The sequence below is a fragment of the Zootoca vivipara genome, chromosome 5 (assembly GCF_963506605.1).
Source record: "Zootoca vivipara chromosome 5, rZooViv1.1, whole genome shotgun sequence".
NCBI lineage: Eukaryota > Metazoa > Chordata > Lepidosauria > Squamata > Lacertidae > Zootoca > Zootoca vivipara.
The window spans coordinates 201612-229438 of record NC_083280.1 but is presented as its reverse complement, the minus strand read 5'-3'; the positions used below and the strand labels follow the sequence as shown (position 1 = coordinate 229438).

General features: G+C 58.2%; 2 protein-coding genes across 5 annotated transcripts; one reads left to right on the top strand and one right to left on the bottom strand.

Annotated features, from left to right (window-relative positions):
- Positions 1–235: 235 nt before the first annotated feature.
- Positions 236–16648, bottom strand: LOC118093984 (D-beta-hydroxybutyrate dehydrogenase, mitochondrial-like). Its single transcript, XM_035133866.2, has 5 exons — positions 16409–16648; positions 10159–10269; positions 5389–5533; positions 3688–3840; positions 236–3205 (listed from the first exon to the last, which is right to left on the bottom strand). Exons 1-5 carry the CDS (start codon positions 16601–16603, stop codon positions 2736–2738), a joined length of 1074 nt encoding a protein of 357 aa, XP_034989757.1. The 5' UTR covers positions 16604–16648; the 3' UTR covers positions 236–2735.
- BDH1 (3-hydroxybutyrate dehydrogenase 1) lies at positions 16589–27827 on the top strand. Of its 4 annotated transcripts, none has more exons than XM_035133456.2 (7): positions 16589–16611; positions 19550–19678; positions 22779–22851; positions 23677–23787; positions 25091–25232; positions 25652–25804; positions 26132–27827. In XM_035133456.2, the coding sequence occupies exons 2-7, from the start codon at positions 19584–19586 to the stop codon at positions 26599–26601; spliced, it is 1044 nt and encodes a 347-aa protein (XP_034989347.1). In that variant the 5' UTR covers positions 16589–16611; positions 19550–19583; the 3' UTR covers positions 26602–27827. The 4 variants fall into 4 exon arrangements, with proteins under 4 accessions (XP_034989347.1, XP_034989345.1, XP_034989346.1 ...); XM_035133454.2 differs by lacking the exon at positions 16589–16611 and adding an exon at positions 16657–16783; XM_035133455.2 differs by lacking the exon at positions 16589–16611 and adding an exon at positions 17125–17232.

Here is a 27827-nt window from a genome sequence, read left to right as displayed (position 1 = left end):
ATGTTCAAATATATAAAAGGATGTCATATAGAGGAGGGTGAAAGGTTGTTTTCTGCTGCTCCAGAGAAGCGGACACGGAGCAATGGATTCAAACTTCAAGAAAGAAGATTCCACCTCAACATTAGGAAGAACTTCCTGACAGTAAGAGCTGTTCGGCAGTGGAATTTGCTGCCAAGGAGTGTGGTGGAGTCTCCTCCTTTGGAGGTCTATAAGCAGAGGCTTGACAGCCATATGCCAAGTATGCTTTGATGGTGTTTCCTGCTTGGCAGGGGGTTGGACTGGATGGCCCTTGTAGTCTCTTCCAACTTTATGATTCTATGATGGGGATTTTAGTCCCCAAACATCTGGAGGGCCGAGTTTGGGGATGCCTACTGGAGAAGAAGCAAAGGCTTTCCTGCAATGGAAGCCAAAGGCCAGCCTGGCTTGGGCTTCCTGTTTGTTCCTCTGCCGCTCCTGAGCCACGATGGAATTGCCAGGCCTCATTCTGCTGAGCCCCCTCACTTGCCCCCAGGTAGGCACTCCTGTGCCCGCTCTCTCTGTCTGTTGTGCCCTCCCCATCCATGAAGCCCTCCCCTCTGCCTTCAGCCCCAATTCCCCTGTGAAGCCGCCTGGGTGCTGCTGTTCTGCGAAGGGCAGCTGATGGAGCTGATTTTATGCTCTATGAGATAAAAGCATCACTACCACCATCTAGCAGATCAGGACTGGCACCTGCTGAACGTTCTGCTTGTGCCACACAGGAGCCTTGCCAGGAAAGATGGCAGACCCTCTCCATCCAGGACATGACTCCCCTTGCAGCAAAGAGGAGCTGTCAGCTGGCTGGGGGGGCTGGTCCCCCCACTAGAGTGGGCTGCTCAGCTCATCTACTCTTGACCAGAGGAGAACCAGCATTGTGTGTCAAAACCCGGAAATCCCCCGTCGCACCTTCCTCTTGGATAAGGCTTTCCTCCTCTGACAAGGGTGGATTCTGCCAGAGGGCAGCAGGATCAGACCCACAGAGGGACAGGGAGACACAGGTGGGCTGAAATGGCTCACTTTATTTCTTTCTCAGTGTGCAGTTGATCAGGTGCCCATTGTGTTCCAGTAATTTCATAGTGCAGACAAAAGGCCATGGGGGGTGGGGGTGGGGCTACACACAGGACCCCCCATCCCATGCATGCCCACGGTGCTCAGGTAAGCGTGGCTCCCCTCACAGAAAAGTAAAGGGCTGCTGCTGTGCGAGCTACAATTCCTGGATTGCGGGGGTTGGACTAGATGACCCCTGGGGTACCCTTCAACTCTGCAATTCTGTAAGTTGGCACAAGGAGTCTTTGGAGAGCGAATCTGCAGTGGGAAACTATGCCCAGTCCTCCTGCGACTGCCGAGTCCAATTACATGCGCTTGTTCCCAGCATCACACGCACAGCCCGGGAGCAGCTGGCGCATGCCTGGGCTGGCCCGAGGCCCAGTGGGTGAGCGGCTCCCGGGCCCTGCCCTGCCCTGCCCTTGCTCTGTTTAGGGGGCAGCCTGCCAAGGGCTCCAGCTGGCGTGAGGGACATGGCATGGCAGGTGCTCCTTTGCAAAGGGAAGAGCCAGGAGGTCACTGTGGCCGCTTCTGATGCAGAAATGCTCAGTCCGTGTGCCTAACAGACTGTGTATGCCCAGAGACACCTTGACCACATTTGCTTGGATTAGGAGAGATCTTTAAACGATCTTTTTTGGCTCTCGGGACATTCAGCCTAATCCCAGCGCAGCCCCCTGGCTGGCTTAGAGCAGGGGCTAAGGGGAGATCACGGAAGGGAGGAGGGCCTCCTGCCATCCCATAATCGGCGTGTTCTCCATCCACTGTTGCAGGGGAGGCCCATGTTCCTCTGGCAGGCAGGCAGGCAGGCAGCCCAATGGGCCAAGACCTTTCCTCTTGCTCAGGGGAGAACCAGAGGGGGCTTGACAGGTCAAAGGGTCCAGCTGCCTGGAGCTGCCTGGCTAGGAATGACTCCTAGGGGCAGGTGGGGGGGCTTGAGGGTCCCCGTGCAGCCCCTGGCCCTGATGCAGCCCTTCCTGGGAGTTTCTGCTGCAGCTGGCATGGGGCGCTCTGCACTGGAGATCCCCTCCCCGTCTTTCTGTGGGTGCTGGAATTCCTTGAGCGACATCCCACAGCCCCCCACCTCAGAGCCTCCCCCTGTGAGAGACAGATCCTGCCCAGGCAACAGCAGGTGAAGAAGCAGTACGTATGGTAGCTCTTTGTGAGGCCTCCAGAGCAGGGGCAGCCATTTGCTTCCTTGGCAGGGAGGGAGGGGTGCCAGCTGGCATCCTTGCAAGTAGCCAGTGGCCCATTCACACTCCCAGAATCTGGATGGCTCCCCTACCCAAAGCAGGATCTGCTGGCAACCTCATTGCCTGCTGTGGGCACATTCAGAAGGTGCCAGAAGTGGAATTCACACCAACCCCCCCCCTCAAAAACCCACCCAGCAGCTTTGCTCCACAAGAACCTAAAGGCTGATGGGGTTACTTTCTTTGCCAGGGGCTGCCTGCCGTAGAGACACCCTCCCCTCCCCAGCCTCAGAAGGCACTTGGGCATGGCATGTGGCTAGTTCTGGGCTAGGATGACTTTCAAGCTGGCTGCCAAGATGTGGGCTTAGGATCTTAGAACCACAGCATTGTACAGTTGAAAGGGACCCCCAGAGTCATCTAGTCCAACCCCCTGCAAGACAGGAATTGTTTGTTTCCAAACTGGGCACCAGGCCAAGGGGCAGCAAGGGGCTAGCGGACGTAAAGCCAGTCGGCCAGAGCCGTGGGCAAGTGGGTAAAGGCCTGCAGCCGGACCCACCAGCGGGCCTCCATGGGGTTGTAGCGGGCATAGGGGTGCCGCGCGGTCAGCGCCTCGGTGATGTCGTCCAGCACAAGGGAGACATCCCTCAGGCCGCTGCGCACAAAGCCCTCCATCCGGCGGACCTGCTCCGCAAAGTAGGCCTCTCCGTAATCCAGGCGGACGGCTGCGCTGGCCCCGCTCCACATCTCCTCGGCCTCGGCCTCCACTCCGTCCCGGGTCAGGATGCCGGTGGCCGCGATGAAGTTGCTGGGCTCCACCGCCACCACCGCCACCCCCCAGGGGTACATCTCCTGGCGGAGGCAGCTGGTGAAGGCCTCCAGGCCGGCCTTGGAGACGCAGTAGGACGAGCGCAGGGGCCTTGACATGCGGCCGAGCATGCTGCTCACGTTGACCACGCGGCCTGGAGAGAAGGAGCAGAGAGGCAGGCGCTGGGCCAGGAGGGAGCCCTTCTAGGGGCGGCCTTCGACTCGTTGGGGAGCTTCCCAGCACCACCCCCTGAGAGAGGAGGGAAAGGAACTCTGTGCGTGCTCAGAAGCACGCCTCACCGGAATTATTTTCCGTTTCACTGCAAACCAGCTTTGGAGGTCAGCCGTGGGGAATGCTCTGGCGAGTCCCACTGTCCCATGGGCTGAGCAAATCCACCTTGGCTGAGGCTGCCCACTTGGGCCTGAGCTCCAGAGCTGACCCACCTGCTGCATGATCCGGAGGGAGGTATCCTGCTGCCGTAGGATCCTGTCCCAGCTGCCCCACCTCCTGCAGGGGCTCCTCAGCTGCTCTTGGCAGGGCTTGTGACAGGCCCTCCCAGGCCACTGCTGGCCCAATTCTGCACCAAGGGACCCAGCGCACTGGGGCTGTCCCTCAGGAGGCGGACCATTGCCATACCTTGGGCCCTGCGGATCAGGGGCAGAAAAGCCTTGGTGACTCGAATGGCCCCCCACAGGTTGACCTCGGCCACCTTCTGGAACTTCTCCATGCTGGTGAATTCCACATCCCCAAAGGAGGCGACTCCGGCGTTGTTCACCAAGCCCCACAGACCTGTCAGGCAAAGGAGGAGATGTGTCCTGGTGGTTCTGCCCCCAGAGACACCTGGCCCCCCTCTCTCCCTGCCCCCTCCCAGGGGGGACCCTCTGAAGGAGGACACCAGAGGCACCTCCAGAATCAGTCTGCCTCTTGCACAGAGAAGGGGTACTTTGAGGCTGGCTCAGCGGCGGGCATCTTTGGGGCTCCTTGCCCAGAGCCCACAAAGCCTCTTGCTTGCCTGGCTTCACCCCCCATATGTGCCAACCCTCTCCTGTTTTACTCCTCCCACCCATGGAGACAGACCCCTCCCTGCTCAGCCCAGCCTCCTCCTCCTCCCTTCTGGCCCTGATCCCTGCTCTGCTCCTCCTGCTGACTCCCTTGGGTCATTTGCACAGTCCTCCCTGCCTTGCCTTTGCCCTCTTTTGGTCTTTGCAATCCTCCTTGGCCTCATCCCGCCCCAAGGAATGTGGGGCTCAGCAGCAGACAGAAAGGCTGGGCCAGAGGGTGGTGCTGCTTCTGGTGCTGCCGGGGGGGGGGGGTGCACCTCGTCCTGGATCAGGCCCCCAGGCAGGCAGCCCCCCCCCCCCGTGCCTGCTGTGCAGCTAAGATGCTGTTTTTCCCTGGCTCTCACCCACAACTGCCAGTCCAGTGCGGGAATTACGCCTGGGGGCTCTGGGGGCAGCCGGCTCTCCCACCCCAGGCCACCTTCCTGCTCCTGCTCACAAGGACTCCCCCCCCAAAAGGGAAGATGCCAGAACAAAAGCAGCTATGTGGCACAAGGAAGAGCCCTGGTCGGGCACTGGGGGAGAGGGGCTTTTCAGATTGGATTAAGAGGCTCCATGGTAGAAGTTTACACAATTGTGCCGGGCGGGCAGGAGAAAGCGTACAAAGGGACAGAGATAAGTTTTCCTCCCTGTCTCCTAACTCTAGAACTCCAGTCCTGGGCACCCAATGAAGCTGAATGTTGGAAGATTCAGGACAGAGAAAAGGAAAGACTTCTTCATGCAGCACATGGTTAAACTGCGGAACTCCCTCCCACAGGAGGCAGCGAGGGCCACCAACCTACGAGGCTTTCAAAAAGGACTGTGCAAATTCATGGAGGAGGAGAGGTCTTTGGGTGGCTCCCAGCCAGGGGGGCTCAGTTCAGGGAGCGATGGAAGCGGAGGAGGGGAGAGCTGCTCTTGCCCTCGGGTCCTGCTGGGGGCTTCTTCCCGTGGGGGCATCTGGTTGGCCAGGGTGAGAAGAAGAGGCTGGACTAGGTGGGCCACTGGCCTGATCCAGAAGCCAGGCTCTTCTGATGTGCTTATCTCGTGATCCCAGCTCCATTCGCTGCCTCTTTTCTAGGAACGGAGCTACCTCCCTCTGAGGCCCCCTGACCGCAACCCCCCCCCCCACTGCCTGCTCAGGATCAGCCAGGATCAGCCTCCCCTGTGTCTCTGGCTGTGCACTGGGGGAGCTTCTGCCACCCACCCCACAGACACAAAGCAGGTCCCTCTGGCCATGCAGCTGCCCCAAGGAGGGACACCCCAGCCCCCACGTGGCCCCTGGCCAGAGGGCCCTTACCTTGCTCAGGCCCCTTCAGGCTCCCGGTCACGAGTTCAAGAGCCCTGGCCACCTCCTCCTCACTGCAGACATTCATCTGCAAGACGTGCATTCGTTCTGAGGGTCCCAGGCGCTCCAACTCCCGGGCACCGTCTCCTCCTTGGTCCTGCTCAACAGACACAGGAAATAAACCCTTTGCCCCCCCCCACTCCAATCCACTCCCAGGACCTCCTGGATCAGGCTGGGGGCTGCTGGGGGCTGGCCCTTAGCCCCCTGACCCCCAGCTGCTGCTTCCTTGTCTGCAGGAAAGAGGGCAGTATTTGCAACCGTGTTTTAAAACCTGCTTCATGTATCTGGGAATGGAAAACCAGGATAGTGTGATGAGTTTGGGGAAGCAAGCCCTGGATCCAGCAAGTGTTAAAAGACAAGACAAGCTAGCTTCCCAAGGAGGAGATCGCATGGGTGATGGGCCAGTAAGAGAACAAAGGAAAGGGGCTCTGTGTGAGATGGCAAACGGGTGGCCTTGCAGGTAGTTAGAAGGAGGAAAAGCCAGAGTTGAGAGTTGCAGTAATGCTGGCCAGATGCAAAGCAAGAAAACTGGGAGAAGACAGAGAGACAGAGCAAAGGTTGATGTCTGTTTGAATCCAAGGCTGGGTCTAGGGGAGAAACTAGATCCTCTTGGTGTAATCAGGGCCGGCTCTAGGTAGACCACTGGTGGCGCAGGACACCACGGCGCTGGCCCGGCAGGAGGGCACTGCGAGCTGCGCCCGCCCGCTGGCCGGCCGGTCCGCCGGTTCGACGCGCAGCTGTACCCACGCCAACCGCGCTGTGCCTGCCCGCCCTTCCGCCCACCGCGCTGGGAAATGGGGGGGGGGGCGCCGGAGGGATCCATCGCTCCACAGCGCCAGAGGCGCTTAAGACGTCCCTGAGTGTAATAATGAATACCATCCAACATTTCTCTGATGAAAAGAGGGGTGTCCTGATGCATTTAATATTTAATATATTATTTTATTTCATTTTTCTGTTGGAAGCCGCCCAGAGTGGCTGGGGAAACACAGCCAGATGGACGGGGTATGAATAAATTATTATTATTATTATTATTATTATTATTATTATTATTATTATTACTGTATTATTATTATTATTATTATTATTACCATCATAATAGTAATTTTATTATGTATACCCTACTCACACTCTGGGCAGCTTCCAGCATATAGAACAACATAATACCAGATTGGCCGGATTATAAACCTCACTTTTTCCCAGATTTAAGTGCAGCTTAAATTCACGACCTTACAAAAATTGGCTTTTATGATATCGCAGCTGAAACAGACATACAGAAAAACGGAACAGGTGTGAGTGCCTGCTGAATTTTAAGGGAGCAACATCCCTATACAGGGGGGGGGGAAACTGCCTTCAGGTGTCTTCTAAAGGTGGTATAGTTACTGTACTTATCTCCTTGGCTCGGGGGTCACATAACTCCATCCCCTCCAACATTTCTCCAATTAAAATAGGGATGTCCTAAGGAAAAGCGGGACTTCCCAGGATCAAATCAGAAACTGGGACGGCTTCTGTAAATCTGGAAAAGAGGTTCTGTTAATGCTTTGAGCACCTCCTTCATAGGCCCAGTTGTATATACAGTACAGGATGTATACTGTAAATAAACCATATTCCCCACACCACAGTTTCTGCTGTGCTTCGTTCAAAAAGGAAACAAGCCCTGAATAAGTGCCCGGAGCCCCTGGAATCCGGCACCGCCTGGAGATTGGGCATGAAACAATATAAGGAATAAAGGGGGGGGAATCCCCTGCTGCCAGCAAGTACGTTTTCAAGCACAATTCAAAGTGTTGGTGCATGGGCATAGGCAGGGGGGCAGGAGGGGGCAACTGCCCCCCCTAGAAGCAGGGCCGCTGGCCAGCCTGCCCCGCTGCCCACCCAGTGCCATCCCCCTTCTCCCTGGCTGGCTGTGGGGCGGGCAGAGGGAAAGCCAGCTAAATGCTTTGCGCGGCTCTGGGGCTTTCCCTCCGCCCGCCCCGGCGATCGCGGAGGGGGAGGAGGGGATCGGAGCAGCCCGATTTCGGGCTGATCCTGGCGCCCCATCACCCCTGCTGATCGCGGAGGGGGAGGAGGGAGTCGGAGCAGCCCGATTTCGGGCTGATCCTGGCGCCCCCTCGCCCCTGCCGTTCGAGGAGGGGGTCGGAGCAGCACAAAATCTTGCTGCTTCGATCCCCTCCTCCCCCTCCGCGATCGCCGGGGCGGGTGGAGGGTAAGCTGGCAAGGGAGAAGGGAGTTTTCCTTGCCCCGCTGTGGCCCCTCCCCTGCCCCTTGGTCCCGCCCCTTGCCCCCCTAATTTTCATCCTGGCTACGCCCCTGTGTTGGTGCTGACCTTTACAGCGCTAAACGGCCTCAGCCCAGTGGACCTGAAGGAGCGTCTCCACCCGCATCATTCAACTCAGACCCTGAGGTCCAGCGCTGAGGGCCTTCTGGCGGTTCCCTCGCTGTGAGAAGCAAAGCTACAGGGAACCAGGCAGAGGGCCTTCTCGGTAGTGGCGCCCGCCCTGTGGAACGCCCTCCCATCAGATGTCAAAGAAATAAACAACTATATGACATTTACAAGATATCTGAAGGCAGCCCTGTTTAGGGAAGTTTTTTTTAATGACTGATGTTTTCATGTATTTTTTAATTTTTATTAATTTTTAATTTAATTGTTAATCTCCTGTTGGAAGCCGCCCAGAGTGGCTGGGGAAACCCAGCCAGATGGGCAGGGTATAAGTAATAAATTATTGTTATTATGATATTGCCTCCTAGACATCCATCCACCTGGTGGGTGGGGGTCCTTGGTGGGTGTTCCCACTCCCCTCCACCAGGCAGGCCAGGCGACTGGAACTCCCCCCCCCCCAGTTCAGCAGCCTGCTCCCCCCTTCTCTGCTCCAAAGGCTCAGGCAACCCAGAGGAGATGCCCTGTCTGGCTCTCCTCTCAACCCACGGAAGATGTGGGCCGGCTGCATCAGGAGGGATTTCCACATTCCTCAACTGCCCCACAGCCCAAGGGTGTATCCCCAGATGAACAGGGTTGCAGACTCAGCTGAAATCCTGTAATTGTGCAAATCCAGAGGCTGATGGGCATTTCAGGGAAAGCCTTTGGGAACAAGAGCATATTATAGGATTAGTGGTTGCCCAACTTCATTTGCAACCACAGGGAAGACACGAACCCTTTGCAAGGAGAGCAGAGGATCCCCAGAGGCCATTATGAGGCAGTGAGCCTGGCAGTTGGGATGGGGGTGGCCAGGAATGTCACCGTCCTCTGGGAACAGGAGACACAAAATCTGGCTGAGGAAGGTCCTCGCTTTGCAAACGGGTTCAGGGGCTCAAGGGGAGCCGTCCCATGGGGACGGATGTCCCCCGCTGCCCCGGATGTTTACAAGGGACCCGGGCGAGGTGGCTGAGGGCACGTGGCTTGGAGCTGTGATGCCGAACCTGCACCTGCTGCTCCTGCAGTGCGGGAAAGTGAAAGTGAGCTGTCACCGTCTCCACGGCAACAGGGCCAGGCACAACCTCTCTAGGGATGGAAACTTTCAGGCTTGGCCGCCTCCCAGGGGGGGACTCACTGGCCCTGCCAGGTCTCCCAGGAAGGAAGGAAGGCAGGCAGGGAGGGAGGGAGGGAGGGAGGTCACCTTGGCCTGCCGGCCTGAACCACAAAGGAGACGCCTGCATAACCTTTGGGTGTCCCTGGGCAGGAAGGCGGCTGCGGGTGGGGAAGAAGGTGGAGAGGAGGCCACCCAAAGGCCCTCTCTGGCAGGAGGAGGAGGAGGAGGAGGAGGAGGAGGAGGAGGAGGAGGAGGAGGAGGAGGAGGAGGAGAAGAAGAAGAAGAAGAAGAAGAAGAAGAAGAAGAAGAAGAAGAAGAAGAAGAAGAAGAAGAAGAAGAAGAAGAAGAAGAAGAAGAATGGCAGTTTCTCAGGCACAGAGATCTCACTCCACCCCCCCAGCCAAGGGAGCTCCCCCTCACCCAGCAGACAAGGCCCATCTGGGGGACAGGAGGTGGGGAAGGGGCAATGGCAGGCCCTGACCTCCAAAATTCCCCCAGAAGGACCTGCCCACACAGCCTCCCCCCCGCCTCAGGGGCTCTGTCCTTGGGCACAGCCAGGGGCCTAATCTGCACCCAACCGCCCCGCCCCCAAGTCAATCTGCCCCTGCAAAATTGGTGGCCACAGCAAAAAGGGAACACAATGGGCAGGGAGGGGGGAGGGGGGCTGGCACCCCACCCACTCATGGTGTTGTAAGCCAGAAATGGCTTATCTCCTGAGTTTATGCCAATAAAGACTCACTGGCTTACAGCAATGGCATCCCCCCCACAGCTGGGATGGCACCCCTGGGTGAAGCCCTTGTGCCCTTGGGGCACAAAATATGAGCAGCCCCTGGTTTCAACCTCCCTGGTCTCCTCTTTCCCAAGTGATGCTCTCCAGAGGTTGTGGGGCTCCAACTCCCAGTGGAGCCGATGGTCAGGGAGGAGGAAAAGGGTGGGGGCCGTAGTTCAGCACCCCCTGGAGGGCACCTGGTTGGGAAAGGTTGTTCTGCAGGATGGGCACAGCAGCTGCTTCTCTCCTTATGGAAGGAGGCACTCACCCCCCCTGCATTACCCCCCCCCCATGCTAGTCAGCCCTCTTTCCTTGGCCAACTGTACTCTGTCTCTTGGCTTGTGGGGCCACCAGTATCCAAGGCAGGCAGGATGGCCAAAGCCTGAGCCCGTCTCTCGTCCAGCTGGGTGGGCAGCAGCAGCCCCCCCTCACCTTGAGCAGGCAGGCGGCAAAGACGGTGAAGCCCTCGGCGTGGAGCCGCCTGGCCAAGGCCTGGCCGAAGCCTTTGTCACAGCCGGTGATGAGCACGGCCTTCCCATTGGCCTGCAGGGGGGAGACAGGAAGGGGGGGCACTCAGAGGCTGCAGAGAGCCAGGAGCAGGAGGCAAGGCACGGCCACAAGGGAGAGATTAGCTCTACGTTCTAGATCAGAGAAGATCAAGATCTAAATCAAGGCCTTTTTGTTGGCTCCTGCCCCCCTGCTTCCCTAGTTAGGACTTGCCCAGCTTTGGGAAGGAGATGTGAAGGCGCTAGGACCTGCCTGAGTCTCACGTCTTCTTAGCAAAGCCCTCCCGCCTTGCTTTGCCAGTTTTGGGAAGGCAGCCAAGGGCCAAGCGGTGTGTGTGTGTGTGTGTGTGTGTGTGTGTGTGTGTGTCAAATGTCGGCCTCTCTCCCCCAATGACCCACCCTGAGAGACATATTCACCCAACCATCCTCCCAACTGGAGGGTCCAGATCCAGCTCTCCTGCTCCCACACCTCTCAGCCATCCAGATCCTAAGAGGCTCAACAAAGGCAGAGGACCACCCCCCTCCCTCTCCTGCATGGATGGCCTTAAAGAAGCAGGGATATTCCTGCCTGCCTCTCCCAGCTGAGGAAGCATGCCCTGCCAAGCCCCCCAGGAGAGCAGTTTGCCTCGCTTATCTTCACCCCGATGTCACTCTCTCCCTGATCCCACCCCATTTTGTGGCTTGCCACACATGTTGCTCTCTCCTAGCAAGCTCAGAAGTGTTGCACCTCTGCCCAACGCGTAGGAAGCAGCAGTTGACTCAGAAGCGTGGTGGCCCCCTGCCCCTGCAAAGAAGGACACCCGGTGGCACAGCAAGGGTTAAGAGCTGCTCCCTTGCGGGCACCAGGGGCCTGTGGCCCCAGCCACTTTGCTGCAGAGGCACCCGGTGGGCAGCAGGGCCCCCTCCTCCTTCCTGTACCAGGAGGGTCAGGCTGGTGGCCCTGTCACAGTCAGGGGAGGAGCTCCTTCCTGCCTGTTCTCCTGCCACACCTTCCTGGGCTCCTGGTGCAATAAGCCGTCTGGAGGAGGCTTCAGCCGCAACAAGTTGTGGCGGCCGATAAGGATCAGGCCTCAGCTGCCAAGCAAGATCGAGAGCCGGTTTTGCAGGGCTGGGCCCCACCCTGGGAAGCTGCTGAGCAACGGGCAGGCAGGCTCTCACCTGACCCGACTGCTCTCAAGGACAAGCGAACGGGAAGTGCGAAGCGAAGGAGAGCCCGCTTGCCAAGTGCGGGTGACTCTGCTGCTGCCCTGGCATGTGCGGCGGCATCTCCCCTGCGTCACCCTGGGCGAGGGAAAGAGTGACCCGGCCTGGAAAGTCCTCTCACCCAGACCAAGGAGAGAACTCAGCTCTGGAAACAGGCCAAAGGCAGCAAGGACAGGAGCTATTTTGAAGCCCACAAAGGAACAAGAAGACCTGTGGTGTTTACAGTCCTAGTCAGCCTTCATTCCTTCCTCCCCACATCAACAAATGCCAATAGCCCAGCTTAACTGGGGGGGGGGGACAGAGTGACCAATGGACGGAGCCAGACCTGAAGGTGATTCTGCAGCCGCTGCCTTTGGGACTGCAAGAAACTGGGAAATCTCCAGGCCAGTTAAGGCAGAACACTGGGACCTAGGAGTGTTTGGACCCACATTTTAAGCACAAATTACTCAACTCCTAGGGCTGCTCAACAACTTTACCCCACTAAAAAAGCTCAATAACTTTTGTGTTTGGATTTTCACTTTTTGAAATATGGCAACCCTACCCCTCCCAGAAGCCCTCGGTGTCACAGCGCATACGGCTAAGCAAATGCTGTTGTCCAGAGGTGAGGCAAAGGTGCCCAAGGCCAGCTCCGGTCCAGCAGATCAGCCAGAAGGAAAAGAAACTCCAGCGGCCTGGATCCAAAATGAAGCCACAGCAAAGGAGGCCCTGCTGGCCCACAGGACTCAGCTACACAGTGGCAAATAAAATGTTTTGAATGTGTTGTAAAGTGCAATATATAATTGTGACACTAGATGGCGACCGTGAGCAATAGCAAACTCAATGGATTTTTCAAAACAATTCTAAAAAGAGCATTTTCACAATGTTTTTAACGTGTCTAGAATTGTAGAACGGTAGAGTTGCGAGGGACCCTGAGGGCCATAGAAGCCTTCCAACTCTACGGCCCTATGACTTACAGTGTCCAGAAAGGGCCGTAGCTCCGTGGGGCACACCGTGTGCCTTGCATGCAGGTGTCCCAGCTCCCCTCCCCACTGGCAGGGACTCCAGGCGGAGGTGACCCCCTGGCTGAGACCCCAGAGATCTGCTGCTGCCGGTCAGTGTGGCCAGTCCTGAGCCAGTCCTTGCTCCAGACAAGGCCCCTCAGAGCCACCACCAGCCCCGGGGCAGCAGAGTCTGCCCCCACCGGTGTGCATCTCCCTGCAGACCCCTGCCAAAGGACCACGGCCAGCTCACATGACCTCTGGGGGTGCTCCGTGGACAAGCACTGTGGCTGTGGCCAAAGGGCACCCCACTCTCTGCAGCCAGGGGGGCAGAAGGTGCTCCGCTCTCTGGGACAGGCTCCCTTCCCAAAAAACCTCAACAACTTCAATCCTAAAAAAAGCTCAAAAACTTTGGTTGGCCCTTAAGGCCCTTCACTTCATCAAATCTGGTCCTCTTTGGAAAAAAGTTTGGACACCTCTGTCCTAGGGTGATGGGGTGGGGGCTGAGCTAAGTCATGCTGGCCTGTCCTTCCCTTCCTCCTTGCCCCCTCCTGGTGCCTTTTGCCCCCCCCCCAACCAGCCTCACCCCCTCCGGCCGGCCACCTCCTGGTTATCTATTCCAGCTGGGACTATTTTTCAGAGGTGACCTTGGCCTGTCTCTGGGTCAGACTCTGAGCCCCCCATTCCCCTCTCAGGCACAGGAGGGGTTTGCCCTCTGCCAAGGGCGGACAGGAGCCCCTCTGCGGGGGGTGGGTGGGTGGGGGGTGTCCCTGCATTGCCTGGCTCTAGCCTGGCTCCCACGGAGGAGGCGGGTGACACCTTTATCTCCCCCTCCTGTCTTGTTTGCTCCTCTCAGGATGTCCAGATTTAGATCAGTGCAACTTAAGTCACGAAGGGGAAAAAACAAAATCCTGCAAAGTTATTGGTTTAAATAAAGTTTCATGTTTTGTAACCTGGCTCTTTCCTAACAGCAATGAGCCATGTTTACTTGCAGCCAAATAGAGTCCCTTGTGCTGCACAGGAACTCCAAATCTTCATGTTACCAATGTGACTTTTGCACAGAAGCCAAAAGGAGCGGGGGGCAGCAATGAGTGACTTTGTCTCTGACAGTAAGCAAGACCATTTGTTGGGGGGGGGGCTATGACTCAGTTGGAGAGTATCTGCTTTGCAGGAAGGTGGTCTGGATTCCATTCCTGACATTGCTGAGCTGGCCTCTTTCTACCACTGGCAGGCCAGAGCAGCCTGCTGAGCACTCCTGCAAATCTGGAGACACACACACAAACACACAGCCCATCTCCTCTCATTCATTGTGAACTGGGAGACTGGTTAGGGCTGCCCAAAGTGACTTGGCACTTCTGCACAGGCACCCCAGTTTTGGGGTTGGGTCTCACAGCAGTGCAAGACTCCTCACACACTGAGATGTTAGCCATGGTCTTCTGTGTCCCCCCAAAACGCCTCCCCTTTCTTCTGCCTTCCCGGCTCGCTTCAGGTAGCTAATTAACTACAATTGCAAAATGTGGTTTTTCAGAATTTAACCACAATGATCATGACCCCGTTGTGAACCTTCATTTGTTCCCATTGCCAGCAGACTACTCTGGAACAGCCAGCCTCCTGTGATGGATTGCAGAGTAAATGTGATAGAAAATTTGGTATTTGGTATTAAGAAACGCACTGGAAAAAATTCATTTATTAAAAAAATAAAGAAATTAAAAATGTGCAGTTATGTTGTCATAATCAAAGGATTTGAATTGAGAGGAAGAAGTAACCCCCCCCCCCAGCCCAAGATTGGCAATAATTGTTTTCATTGGTTAAGCAAGAAAGCAAATGGGATTGAAATGTTTTTAATTGGTTTGACAAATGTGCTTTATGGTATCAATCACAAAACAGAATTAAAAATCCGTTTCCTTGATTTTCCCTTCAAGCCAGTGCAGCAGCCCCCTGCCAGAGAGGAAGGGGCTCCAGAGCTGGGCTCTTTCCTAGGGGCTTCGGCTGGACCTCCGGGCTCTACGCCACCCCACACTCTCTGGGGCACCCAGGGCGCCTTGCTGACCCGCTGCAAAGGGGGTGCCGGGGGTGGGGGCTTTCTTCCTAGCCCACAAGGCAGCGGGGCTTCCTTGGAGGTGGCTCCACAACTGTTACTCTGAAGATTTACACCTTGCCTTTCAAGAAATGATTCTCAAGGCAGCAAACAAGAAACAGGAAATATTACAAAACCCCAACAACGCCCCCCCCCACGCAACTGAATGGCTTTCATTGTTTCAGTTTGCAAGATTTAGTCTGCTGTAAAGTTTCTTGCTATTGGATGTGTTTTAAGCTGTAAATTGCCCTGGAATCTGACATGATGAAAGGCAGCTTTAAGTAACTGGCTGTGTGGATTGCACCATTTGGGGCTTTTTAGCTTAGAGAAAAGGTAAGAGGTGAGTGGAAGTTTGTAAAGTAGTTAAGCCTGGCATGGAGAAAGTGGGTAGAGAAAAGTTTCTCTCTCCCTTTCTTAACACTGGAACTCCCAGACACCCAATGAATGTCAAAGGATTCAGGGCATAGAAAAGGAATGCAGAACACAGTTAAACTGTGGAACTCCCTCCCACAGGAGACAGTGACAGCCACCAACTTGGGTAGCTTTAAAAGAGGATTGGGCAAATCCATGGACTGGAGGAGGAGGAGGAGGAGAGGGCTACTGAGGGCTACCAGGCATGTTGGCTAGACTCTCCCCTTCCCTTCCCAGCTCCTGAATCCTTGCTCTTGTGCTCCCATCCTGCTTTTGGACATCCCATAAAGGGCATCTGGTTGGCCACTGTGAGAACAGGAGGCTGGAGTAGATGGGCTCCCTTGGGCCTGATCCAGCAGCCTCTTCTGAGGCACAACTCCACATCTCAACTCTCCACCGAAGGGAACTGGACAGCTGAGGCAAGCCTGTCCTACCTCACAGGGTTGTGTGTGTGAGAAAGAGAGAGGGGGGCGGCCCTGAGGAACAAGCAGGAGGGCCGGCTGGCCAGACCATAGTCCCCCCAGCCAGCACCACCGACTCTGTCTGTCTGTCTGTCTGTCTGTCTGCAAGGCCGCCCTCCTCAGGCCGAGGAAGAGAGGCCCTTCCCTCCTCTTGCACCTCCAGACCCCCTTTCTTAAGCCCCTGTCATGGCAAGAAGAGGCCCAGGATGCTCCCCATGGGCTCCTTCCAGGCTGCTGGGATGGAGACACTTGTTGGAGGGAAGAGCTCCGACTTGAACACAAACTCCAGAGCCAAAGGGAAAGGGAGGAGGAAGGCGAGGGGTTTCCTCTAGGCCAGGCATCCCCAAACTGCGGCCCTCCAGATGTTTTGGCCTACAACTCCCATGATCCCTAGCTAACAGGACCAGTGGTCAGGGATGATGGGAATTGTAGTCCAAAACATCTGGAGGGCCGAAGCTTGGGGATGCCTGCTCTAGGCTCTTTAGCCCTCTGGGGGAGCCCTGCCCCGGCGGGGGGGCGGGATCCTGCCCAGGGCAAGGAAGCCAAGCAAGGCCTGGCTCTCTGGACTGAGGCCGTGGCTTCCTGCCCAGGAAGCCATAAAGTATGTTTTTTTTGGGGGGGGTGCTCTCCCCCTTGCCCTGGTTCTAGCTGCGCTCCTCCTCCTCCTCCTCCTCCTCCAGGCGGGTGCAAAGGGCAGCCCGTCGGAGCCCATTTGGGCCAGCCAGATTCCTGTGGTGCCCCTGGCCAGAGCGGGCCGCCTTTGAGTTTGGACCTGGGACTGGGGGCTGCTTTGGCACCCGTGGGACCCTCATCGTTGGCCAGGGATGCCCCGGAGAGCGCGAAGGGAGGCCGGCAGCGAGGGCCGCTGCTCCCTCCTCTGGTCCCTTGGCTCCAGGGTAGACTGCTCCTGAGCAAGGCGCTCGGTCCCCGCTCGGCTTCCCCCTGCAAGGCCGGGGCGCTCCCATCCGAAGCCCCCTCGGCTCCCCTTTCCTTTCCGCGCGCCCTTCTCGCCGTTCCGCCCCCGCCCCCCCCCCGAGCGCTACTCACGGCGAGGGCGCCGCCCCAACGGGGCAGCCGGCGGCCCAGCAGAGGCAGCAGCGCGACGCCCAGCAAGCCCACAGCCGCGACGCCCGACGCCCAGAGCAGGAGGAGGAGGAGGAGGAGGAGCGCGGCTGGCGGCCCGAGCGCGAGGCGGGCGGGCGAGAGCGCGGCGGCGGGGGCGAGCGGCGGCGGCGGCGGCATCTCTTCTGGTGGGTCGCGCCAGGCAGGCAGGCGGGCGGAGCGGAGAGAGGCGCGTGATCTCACTTCCTCGGCCGGGCGGGAGGCGCAGGGGGCCGGGCCACTGGCGGGAAGGACGCGCCGGCAGCTCAGCAGCAGCCCGGGAGGGAGAGAGCGAGCCAGCCAGCGAGCCAGAGCGCGCAGGTGAGGCGCCCCATCCAGGCCCGGCAAGAAGGCCGTGGCGATGGAGGAAGCGCTCCCTCGCCGCTGCCCTCCGGCCTGCCCGCCTTTTCGAGGGAGCCGGCCGGGCGGGCGGGGCGGGGGCGGCGCCGGGCCTCCATCCCCCGACGAGCCTCCCGGCTCAGCCTCTCAGCGCCCGCCGCGTCCCGGCAGGTGCGTCCCGGGGAGGCCCTCCGGCTCCAGGCCCCGCCGCTTCCCGCGCCTTCGGAACCAGGAGGCCCGGCGGGCGCAGCACCGCACCACGCGCCCGCTTTCTGCCGGAGGGGCCTGGGCCGGAAAGCGCCCGGTTCCCCCCGCTGCCCAGGCCGCCATCCCTGCCGCCCGGGCTCCGTGGGGAAGGGGCCTCGACACGCCGCCCCCCCTCCGGTCCCCCTGGTTGGGGGGCAAGCAGGCCCATTGCCCCCCCTCCGCAGGTAAGAGGCCTTGGGCCCAGGGGGGGGCGCTCCCCTTCCCAGGCAGCTGTGACAGGAGGCGGGCACAGAATGAATGGGAGGAAACCCAAGGCTCATCTAGTCCGGCCCTCCAGTGCAGGGTTGAGGGCATCCCCCAAGCGGTGCTTGGCAGGGGGGGTCTTGGGGGAGGGAGTTGAGCTTCACATCGCACCCACCTGCCCTTGACCCCGGGGGAAGACCTTGCTGGACTCCAACCAGGAAGAGCTGCATTCTGCAAAGGGCAGCCCTTCTCCACGTTGGCCTGCAGGATTCACTGCCACAAGAGATGGCAAGAGGCAGCAGCTTCTCAAGGGGTTAGGCTGCTGCTACCGGATCAGCTGAGCCCCATGGCAGCCTCAAGTGGGTCAGTGAAGCCCCTTGGAGTGGCCCCTCCCCCTGGCCTGGTGTTCTTGTGATGCGACACAAGCACATTTGCATACATGCTCCCTATTTGCATGAAGTGCTTTGTCCCTCTGAGTTCTCGGTGAGTGGAGAATCCTGTGGGGCCTGACCTGTCTGTGCCCTTCTCCCCCCACGGCCTGCCAGCATCCGCTCTCCTTTCTGCCCCCCTCCCCACACCCAGCCGCTCACTCCTGTAACTGACCTCAGGGTTCTCCAGAGACCAGGAATGATTTTTCTGCTCCTCTCCCTCGTGCTCTTTCTGATGCTCCTCTCCTAAAGGGCTCCTGCTGCCCTCCCGGCTCTGGGGCAGCAACTGCTGTGCTCTCCCTGAGCATGGAGCCCCACGCAGGTAAATGGCAGAGGGCAGAGCAGGTGGCATTGCTGAGGGACGGATGTGGTCAGGAGGCATCCATTGCCCACCCCAGCGGCTGGGGGGTGGCCACACCTCTGCTTCTCCCCCTTCCCCTTCCCTCCCCCCGTCTTCAGGGGTCTTGGCCAGGCATCCCCAAACTGCGTCCCTCCAGATGCTTTGGCCTACAACTCCCATGATCCCTAGCTAAGAGGACCAGTGGTCAGGGATGATGGGAATTGTAGTCCAAAACAACTGGAGGGCCAAAGTTTGGGGGTGCCTGGTCTTGGCTGACCTGTGGGTGGACCTGTGGCAAAGGTGGGGGGGGGGGTAGCTGAGGTGGGACATGGAGAGGGTCACACAGGGGGAAGCAGCTGGGGGCTGCCCTTTCCAAGGCTGCCATGCAAAGCTGTGCCCACACACTTTGCACTCCTCTCCACCCTGAGAGGGATGGTTGCCCAAGTCCTATATGAGTTCTGTGGTTCAAGGTCAGGACCCGTCTTGTCTAGCATCCTCTTCTCATGGTGGCTGAACAGGTGCCTCCAAGGGAAACCCACAAGCAGGATCCAGCCACTGGCACTCAGCAGCACGGCTGCCTCCAACTCCACCCTGGCTAACAGCCATTGCTAGCCCTCTTCTCCTTTGAGGAGGCCCTTGGGCCACCTTCCCCTCCCCTGAGAGCTGAGCTCCATCCCTTCCTCCTCCTGCTTGGCTTTATGAGTCCTGCCACAAAACAATCTGCAGTTATACAGCCCCAAGAGCAGCATTTCCCAGGAGGAGGAGCCCCTCTTTGCCCTGCTGCCTCCCAGGCCCCATCACCCCTCCCTTGGACATGCCTTGGGGTGCGATGCTTTTGAGGTGCTACTACAGCAGGGGGCTCTTGCACAGAGACCAGACCACCAGGGACCCCAGATGGACAACAGAGATCCTGAACAGGGATGGTACCCGTAGGAGGGGCTGCGGCTATGAGAGGGGACCCCCCCCCAGAGGCAGTTGCTTGCCCCAACTGCCATGTTGTCTTCCGCAAAGAGAGACCCGGTCCTGGACCCAAGAAGAGCCCCATATCAGGATGAGACCAAGTGCCAGCTGAGTCCAGCACCCTGTTCTCACAGGGGCCAACCAGCTGCCCTGGCAAAATAAAAAAATTCTTTCCAGAAGCACCTTAGAGACCAACTAAGTTTGTCATTGGTATGAGCTTAGAAGTGTGCATGCAGACTTCAGCTCATACCAATAACAAAATTAGTTGGTCTTTAAAGTGCTACTGGAAGGAATTTTTATTTTATTTTGTTCCAACTACGGCAGACCAACACGGCTACCTACCTGTAACAGGTGCCCTGGGTTTGTGATGGCACCCAAAAGCATGTTGCACACACAGGTTGCCTTCTGTGTTTTTAGGCAAAAGGGCTGGACGTTGCGTGAGGAGCCTGCTGTTATCTTGATGGGGGGGAGGCTCCCTCCTTTTGGACCCTGTTTTATGGCTAAGAAGCCAGTGGGGCCATAAAGGTTTGGAGCAAACAAAGGTGAGGTGCTTCCTGCCCTCTCTTGCAGAGCCCAGAGGGAGACTCCGGCTGTGAAGACACCCATGGCAACCATCCTTGCGGCCACACGCATCTCCCGGCCCCTTGCCCAGCTGGCCACCAAGACCTCCCACCTGAAGGATGTCTCCGCAAGCCTTCGGTAAGTGGCCTTGTGGACGGGAAGGAGAAGGGTCTGCAGAGGGAGTCCCTGGGCAACTGCCCCTTCAGTAGCAGGTAGAGGGGCTTCCTCTCCATCTCTGGCCAGGGTTGCCTGATCAGGGGAACGTTTCCTGCCCCCTCCAGTTCCCAAATTCCCTCCAGGCATTGCAGCTTTGCCACCCTAAGGGTTCAGCAATTAGGAAATGGGAAACTGCCCTTAGGGGTCAGAAGCTGCCCCCTGGCCTCCCCTGCTGCTGTCGCTGAGCCCTCTGTGGCCCCATCCATGAAACATCGCCTTGCCCTTGAAAGGCTGCCGGAGACGTCCTGATCAGGGCGTGATCCTTGGGCAGAGCTCAGAAGCTGCCTCCGATTAGCCAGGACTCTGGATCCATTTCCCATGGAGCAAGACGCTCCTGACCGCCCCATTCAGGAGCCGAAGCCCTGCTAGGGGCCTCCTCCTCTTCCATCCTCCTTCCATGGAGCTTCCCAGGGGCATCTGGCTGGCCAGGGGCTGCTAGACTAGGGGACCCCCCTGGAAGGCCAGGTGGGCTCAGGTTTTTCTAGGGTAGGCAAGGCATTGCTGCAGGCTGTGGCCATCAGCTTGGTGTGGCAAAAGAACCCAGCAGAGTTGGCAAGGGGCTGGGTTCCCTGCTGAGTGGGGGGGGGGAGACCCCTACCAAGGGGAAGTGGGTCAGTGTGGTGTCCATCTTTAAGGGACTCAAAGGCACAGGACATTTTAGGGGCCTCCTTCCAGCCAGCAGGCAGGACCGGCTTCTTCCCTGACTAGCAAACCCCGTTTTTTGCAGGCTTGGGGATGGGGAAGGAAGCGCCAGGATTGATTCTCTCCATTTGGCACCTCTGGTAGCGCCTAGCACCCCCTTTCTGGCAGAGCAGAATGGGCTCCTCTGGGAGCCTCTGTGTGTCCTCCTTGGACTGCCCCAGGTTTTGCAAACAAGTTTCCGAAGAGTCCAGAAGGGCTGTCCTCTTTCCAAAGTCCCCCTGACACGCAGCCCCCACGGCTGCCGCCTGGCCCCCTCCCCTCCCTCCAGCCGCTGGGCTGACCTTTGGGAAGGATCAGCAAGATGACTTGGAGGCAAAGAGTGACCCTCGGCCACAGTCCCTCAGTGGGGGAGCTTCCAGCCCAGAGAGATTGGGGGGGGAGATGGGGGTGTCCTGCATTTTGGGCTGCCCCTTAGAACAAGCGCTCTCTGGGGTCTGGAGACGCTGGTGGGGGGTGTGGATCTTCCTTGCCCAGAGGGCACGAAGGCCTCTGCAGCCACCCAGCCTTGTGGGCCCCTGGCTCCTTGCAGGAGCTTCGCTCTCTGAATTAACACGCACACACACACACACAGGCGGGCCTGAACTGTAATCGTAATGAGATTACCCTGCTGGGAATAGCTATGAGAGCGGATCCTGCCTCGTCCTGAACAGCAGCCAGAAGGGGCAAGGGGCCTGGCAGGCCAGGCCTGGACTTGGCAGGAGCAGCAGTTGGAGTCAGGGAGGAAGAGGAAGAGAGATGGGGGATTGCAGGTGGGGAGAGAAATGGAGGGGGCAGGAGGGCCCTGCTTCCGCCTGCCCAGACCAGCTCTCTCTTTCCTCCGGCTGGCATGGAGGAGCCTTTCCCAGCTGACTCGAAACTGGTGGCTTGTTTGTTTGTTTATATGCCACCCTTTCCTCCCAGGAGCTCAAGGGGGCACAGATAGTTCTCCCCCTCCTTGTTTAATCCCCCCCACAACAACCCTGCAAGGTAGGCTAGGCTGTGAGGGGCAGCTACTGGCTCAAGGCCACCCCCAGCAAGCACCAGGGCCAGGTGGGGATTCGAAAGATGGTCCCTCCCAGGTCCAGCAGAGGAGCTTCCCCTGAGAGTGGTCCGGAGAGAGCAAGAGAGCTTCTGTGGGGACCCCCCTCCGTTTGTGCAAAGCACTGCAGAGAGGCAAGGGAGGGGAGGGGTCTGGGGTGCAGCAAAAAGTCCTTGAACCTGGCCTGCCGGGGGGGTGGGAGGGAGGGAGGGAGGGTGGTGTCATCCGATGAAAATAACCGCCTCTTGCCATGACGTCTCCTGGGAGCAGCAAACCCACGTGAGGAGGGGCTGCAGCGCTGGGTGACTTTGCACAGAGTGGGCTCTTGTGTGCCCCCCCCCCAAAAAAGAAAGAGCTGGAAGTTCTCCATTTCCTGGGAGGCAGCCTGGGACTTAGTCTGAAGCAGTGCCCCCCTTCTGGGACAAAATGAAAGGGGCTTGGCCCCCTCGGGAGAAGTGGGCACAGCACCATCAAGTCCAGGATGCATGAAGTGGACAAGGGCCCAGAAAGTCCAGCAGCCCCCCCCCCCCTGGCTCTGAAAGAGGAAACTTGCCCCCAATGAGGCAAGGGAGGTTGTTGAAGGGTGAATTCAAGAGGGTCAGATCTCTCCACAGTGCCTGGGGGTTATTCAAGAGCAGTGTTTCTCAACCTTTTTTGGGCCACGGCACACTTGTTCCGTGAAAAAAATCACAAGGCACACCACCATTAAAAAAGTTAAAAAATTTAACTCTGTGCCACCCTATATTATAATTATGACTGTAAGAAACACTTGCCAAATATTGCTTTCCGGCGGGTTAGAGTTGAGTATTGGCGGCCGCCAGGCTCGTTTGCACTGAGATTTGGGAAAGAGGAGGAGAAATCTTGCTTTCCAGCGGGTAAGTGCTGTTTATTGGCGGCCGCCAGGCACGTGACAATGCAAATCGCCCTTCTCGTCGCCGCACGTCACGGCACACCAGCCAGCGTCTCGCGGCACACTAGTGTGCCGCGGAACAGCGGTTGAGAAACGCTGTTCAAGAGGACAGGCCTTTTTCGGGAATCATAGAATCCTGGCATTATAGGGCCATCTAGTCCCACCCCCTGCAAGGCAGCAGTCAAAACTCAGGTGTCCCTGGCAGGTGGTCAGGCTCCCCAGCTGGACAGCTCTCTGCAGGGAGATGAGCCTGGGGGTTGGGGGGGGGTCACAGCCAGGAGGTGCTGGAGCCTCTTGAGAAAGAGAGGGAGGGGCATGATGTTGGAGATCAATTTGCCCTGATGGGACTTTCCGCTGACCCAGTCGCTGGCCTGCTGCCTTCTCCCATGCAGGCCCCTGCCTAAGATCTGTTACTCGGCATCACGCCTGCAGGGCCGACGTTCCTACGGCACGGAAGTGGACGAGGTGAGAGCCTGTGGGATTCACTGCCACAAGAGGGGATGAGGCACATTCAGGGAGGGGCGCAGAAATGGGTCTGCTCAGGCTTGGATACTGGGCTGCTCTCAGCTTCTAGAGGGTCTTCCTCCTGCTCCCTGGCAGGCGCTGGGGAGGCAGCAGGGAAGGACGGGCGCTGGGGGTGTGGTTGGGGAGCCAGCTCAGTGGCCTTTTCTGGTGGGGGCGGGGGCTCTTGTGGGGTGAGGGGCTTCCTCCTGGGGTACCTCCTTGTGGCCAGCAGCAACACTGATCTTTCTGGGATGTTTCCTGGAGGAACCTGAGCTGTCCATCCTGAGATCATTGAATTGAAGAGTTGGAAGGGACCCCCAAGAGTCATCTAGTCCACCCCCAGCAATGCAGGAATCTCGGTTAAAGCATCCAAGACAGGCGGCCACCCAACCTCTGCTGAAATACCTCCAGGCAAGGAGAGTCCACCACCTCTTGTGGAAATCTGTTCCACTCTCAAATGGCTCTCACCACCAGAAAAACCTTCCATGGAGCCAGCCTGGACTTCCCGGTTCATCTGGGGATTTGCCCCCTGTGCAAACCCAACACTGTTTCCTTGATGGGGCTGCTGGCATTTCTGGGGGTGTCTAAAGACCCCAAAGGTTTGCCAGCAGGAGTCATGACCTGGAGGGTTCTGGGTGCCCCCCAGAGGTTGTGGGACCCCCTTTTCAGCTCCAGACAGAGTTTGGGGCTGCAGATGTGTGGCTATGAATGGTGCCATGAGAGGTGGATGGAGGTGGGCCTGCTCCTCCCTGGGGGGTCTCCAACGCCCCCTTTTTTGTGCTCCAGATTGGCGAGAGGCCCGTCCTCATCACTGGCTGCGATTCTGGCTTCGGCTTCGCCTTGGCCAAACACCTGCATGAGCGAGGATTCATCATCTATGCCGGCTGCCTGCTCAAGGTAGGGGGTGAGAGAGCCGGGGGGGAGGGAGGGGGGAGCCGCCAAGCCCCTCCTGGGCAGACCCCACCCTCCAGCTATGCCTCCAAGCTGCCAGCTGCTCTCTCCAACGGGGCCCTGATGGGTCCAGAACTGAGGGTCCAAAGAGTCTCTGTCCCTTGAAATAATAATAATAATAATAATAATAATAATAATAATAATAATAATAATAATAATAATTTATTATTTATACCCCGCCCATCTGGCTGGGTTTCCCCAGCCACTCTGAGCGGCTTCCAACTGAATATTAAAAACAGTACAGCATCAAACATTAAAAACTTCCCTAAACTTCAGTTGTCTTCTAAAAGTAAAAGAGTTGCTTATTGCCTTTGAATCTGGTGGGAGGGCGTTCCACAGGGCGGGTGCCACTACCGAGAAGGCCCTCTGCCTGGTTCCCTGTAACCTCACTTCTCGCAATGAGGGAACCGCCCAGAAGGCCTCCGGGCTGAATGATGGGGGTGGAGACGCTCCTTCGGGTATACAGGACCGAGACTGAGAACCCAAAGAGAGGGAGCCTCTGGATGTGGGCTGGAGAAAGTGTGGGGCAGCAGGTGGTGGTAGCATGGGGGAAGGTTAGTTAAAGGGCAGCTGGTCCCCAAACCCCCTGCCTGGCCCTGGAGGGAGGGTTTCTGGAGGCATGTGGGGGTCCCCCTGCTGGCCACATTGTCAAATTGCAGCCAGAGATGCTCTTCCCTTGCAGGAGAATCCCAGCCGTCATCTTACCATTTGCAAGGGCCCAAAATAGTTGGCGGAGGGGGGGGGGCAAAGCCTTTTCATGAGTGTCTGGCCCCCACCTGCTGGTTCTGGCAGCCCTTCCCCCCCTGGCTGGGAGGCCCAAGGCAGCCGGCTGCAGCTCTTGCCTGCCCCCTGGTGGAGAGACAATATGCCACCTCCTCTGCCAAATTGGTGCAGTGAAACTGACAAAAAGCACTTTTGTGTGAAATAAAACCATTAAACTGGCACAAAGTCTCCTTTGCAACGGAATGGCACAGTTTCCTTGTGCACCTGGCTAAAAATGAAGAGAGAAGACTCCCCTCACTGTATAAAACTTTTTGGTTAACCCAAGCGGTTTGTCTCCTTCCCTTCCACGCAAACAGCCAGGGAAAAGATTTCCTTGTGTTATTTGGCCGTTGTTCTGCACACATTGCCTAAACCCCAGATTCTGGGTTAAGGGTAGGACATTGAGCTGTATGATGTCGTTGCATGTTGAAAGGATGTAAAAAGAAATCAGTAAGCAAACGGATGAATGCCCCACCCCCCTCCTCAGGAGCAGGGAAGAGGCGGCTCCAAGGAGCTGGACGCGATGAAGAGTGACCGGATGAGGACCGTCCAGCTCAATGTCTGTGACAGCGAAGATGTCAGCCGGGCCGTGGACTACATGACCTCCACTCTGAAGATGCCAGAAAAAGGTAGGTGGGGGTATGAGGCATGAGAGCAGCCAAGGAAGGGGGTCCATCAGCCCTTGGTGCCTCAGCCTATGCACGTGGGCCCCCATCTCCCCAGCCTCCTTCTCTGGGGGGACCATGTGGGGCCGTGCAGGTCTGAGGCACCAGGAGGCACCACAACAGAGCTGGGCATTGGCTGGGCCCGGCAGAAAACACCCTCAGAGCCCTGCCAGGCCCCTCCTGGGTGGCTCCCGCATGGCCTGAGGGCTCACCTGGAGCAGTGGGGCTTGTGAAGGGCTTGTGAGGCAGTCGGGAGGAAGCCACACTTGGCTGTGCTCCTGGCTTGAAGCTCCGTTTATTGCGCCCCCTCGGAGCGGCACAAATGCAGTCGCAGGCAGGAGGTTGCGCGATGACCGACGTCTCCATGGGTCTTCTCCCCTCAGGGCTGTGGGGCCTGGTCAACAACGCCGGGATCTCTACCTTTGGGGAGGTGGAGTTCACCAGCATGGACACCTACAAGGAGGTGGCGGAGGTGAACCTGTGGGGAACAATCCGCACCACCAAGGCCTTCTTGCCTCTCATCCGCAGGGCCAAAGGTGAGTGAGACAGGGGGGCTCCCCATAGCTGTAGGTCAGGGGTGTGGACCTATTGCAGGCTCCGCCTCCACCATCCCTAACCACTGGGCATGCTGGCTGCTAGGCAGGGTGTTTCAGGATCCCGGCTATGCTAAGTGAAGGGAGGCCATTGGGGTTGGTGGGCCTTTGGGAGAGGAGGAGGGCTGGGCTTTGGCCAGCAGCCACCGTGAGTCTGGGGCTTCCACCCCACAAGCACCTGGGGAAGGGGCCTGTGGCCAGAGGAGGAGCCCCTGCCCCCTTGCTCCTCAGCCCCTTCAGGGTCCCCCTCATGTGCGTTTCTCCCGCCAGGCCGCGTGGTGAACATCAGCAGCATGATGGGGCGCATGGCCAACCCGGCGCGCTCCCCCTACTGCATCACCAAGTTTGGGGTGGAGGCCTTTTCCGACTGCCTGCGCTACGAGATGCGCCCGCACGACGTCAAGGTGTGCATTGTGGAGCCGGGCAACTTCATCGCGGGCACCAGCCTCTACAGCCCTGAGCGCATCCAGGCCATCGCCGACAAGATGTGGGACGAGCTGCCCGAGATCGTGCGCCGCGACTACGGGCGCAAGTACTTTGACGAGCAGATTGCCAAGATGGAGTCGTACTGCAACAGCGGCTCCTCGGACACGTCGCCCGTCATCGACAGCATCGCCCACGCCCTGACCTCCTCCACCCCCTACACCCGCTACCACCCCATGGACTACTATTGGTGGCTGCGCATGCAGGTCATGACCCACATGCCGGCCGCCATCTCGGACCGACTCTACATCTACTGAGCAGCAGCGGGTGGGGGGGGGAACGGGACCCCTGTGCCCCCCGCTCCCCACTGCCACCGTGTCCACCTCCAGGAAGGGAAACTAATGTTAAGGGTCACCCTGTACAAATTTCCCCGTAGTCGCTTGTCTAGTTGAGGTCAAAGTACTGTATTTTTAGGGCTAAGCTGTTGTTAATTTAAGCGTTTGAGGCTCCCTTCCTCCTTGCATGGTGTGTCTCCGACCAGTGCTATTTATTTCCAATAGTCCCGTTTCCCCCCTGCTCATCTCAGCTGCTTTGGTCAGTGCCCCCGCTGCATTGACAGCTGCCCTCCCTTGGGAGCTCCCCCCCCTTGAGTGGCAGGCCAGGTGGGGGGACGGGACCCTGTGCCCCTGGCTCCTTCTACCCAGCGCCCAGAAGCCCTAGAGCCCCTCCCTCTGGGCTGGAGCTGGGGCTCAAAGGAGCCATTTGGCCTCCTCCAGCCTTGCCTGCCTTTTGCACACTCCTTTGGGGTGGGGTGGGGGAACACTCTGTGGACCAGAAACACAAACACCCCCCCCCCACTAGACAGGCTCATTCCCATGCACTCCTGCAAGCAAGCAAGCAAGCGATGCTCTCCTGAGCTGGGCACTTTGCAGTAGAGTCCCCCTGATGGGCTACAGAGGCAGGGTGGGGGGAGCTTCTGGGGGAGCCCCCGTCCCCTCAGTTTGGGCAGCCAGATGCTCTTAAAGGGCAAGGAGGGGTCTCTTGGGCTAGACGGGGAATTTTTTAAAAGGACTTTTTAGAAGTTCAAACTCTTTCCAGCATGCTAGTGGGGGGGAATGCCTGCCCCCTTTGCTCCCCAGGGCCAACTGCGCTCACAGGGCACCACAGCAATAAGTGGCTCTCACTGTCGGTAGCGCACACCAAGGAGCCGCAGGCTAGCCATGCGCTGCCACCCCCCCCTCCCGGCCACTGAGCGAGGACTGCCGTGGGGGGGGGCCCTCTGGGAAAGGGAACAAGCCCTGCAAGGCAGGACGGCAGAGTCTGCTGCCCTGCAACTTTAGGAACACACTTTTGTACAAAAAAGCCACGTGGAGATATTTTTGTGATGCTTCAGAGGCGAACAAAACTGTCACTGGAGGCTGATGAAAAGTGTTTGTGAAGGTGGGGGGGAAAGGGGGGGGCCTGCACTTCTGTAACGGGGGAGGGGGAGTCTGTGATCAAATATCCTCTGCCTTGATTAACATTAAACAACAGTGACAAGGAA

What these genes read in the sequence shown, in the direction of transcription:
- LOC118093984 (XM_035133866.2), bottom strand. Translation starts at nt 16,603, where the DNA reads ATGCCGCCGCCGCCGCCGCTCGCCCCCGCCGCCGCGCTCTCGCCCGCC. An exon ending in CCTGAAGGGGCCTGAGCAAG is followed by an intron (nt 3,841 to 5,388) that starts GTAAGGGCCCTC and finishes TTTGCCTGACAG; the next exon opens with GTCTGTGGGGCTTGGTGAAC. An exon ending in CCTGATCCGCAGGGCCCAAG is followed by an intron (nt 3,206 to 3,687) that starts GTATGGCAATGG and finishes CCTTCTCTCCAG; the next exon opens with GCCGCGTGGTCAACGTGAGC.
- BDH1 (XM_035133456.2), top strand. Translation starts at nt 19,584, where the DNA reads ATGGCAACCATCCTTGCGGCCACACGCATCTCCCGGCCCCTTGCCCAG. An exon ending in ACGGCACGGAAGTGGACGAG is followed by an intron (nt 22,852 to 23,676) that starts GTGAGAGCCTGT and finishes TTTGTGCTCCAG; the next exon opens with ATTGGCGAGAGGCCCGTCCT. An exon ending in ATGCCGGCTGCCTGCTCAAG is followed by an intron (nt 23,788 to 25,090) that starts GTAGGGGGTGAG and finishes CCCCCTCCTCAG; the next exon opens with GAGCAGGGAAGAGGCGGCTC.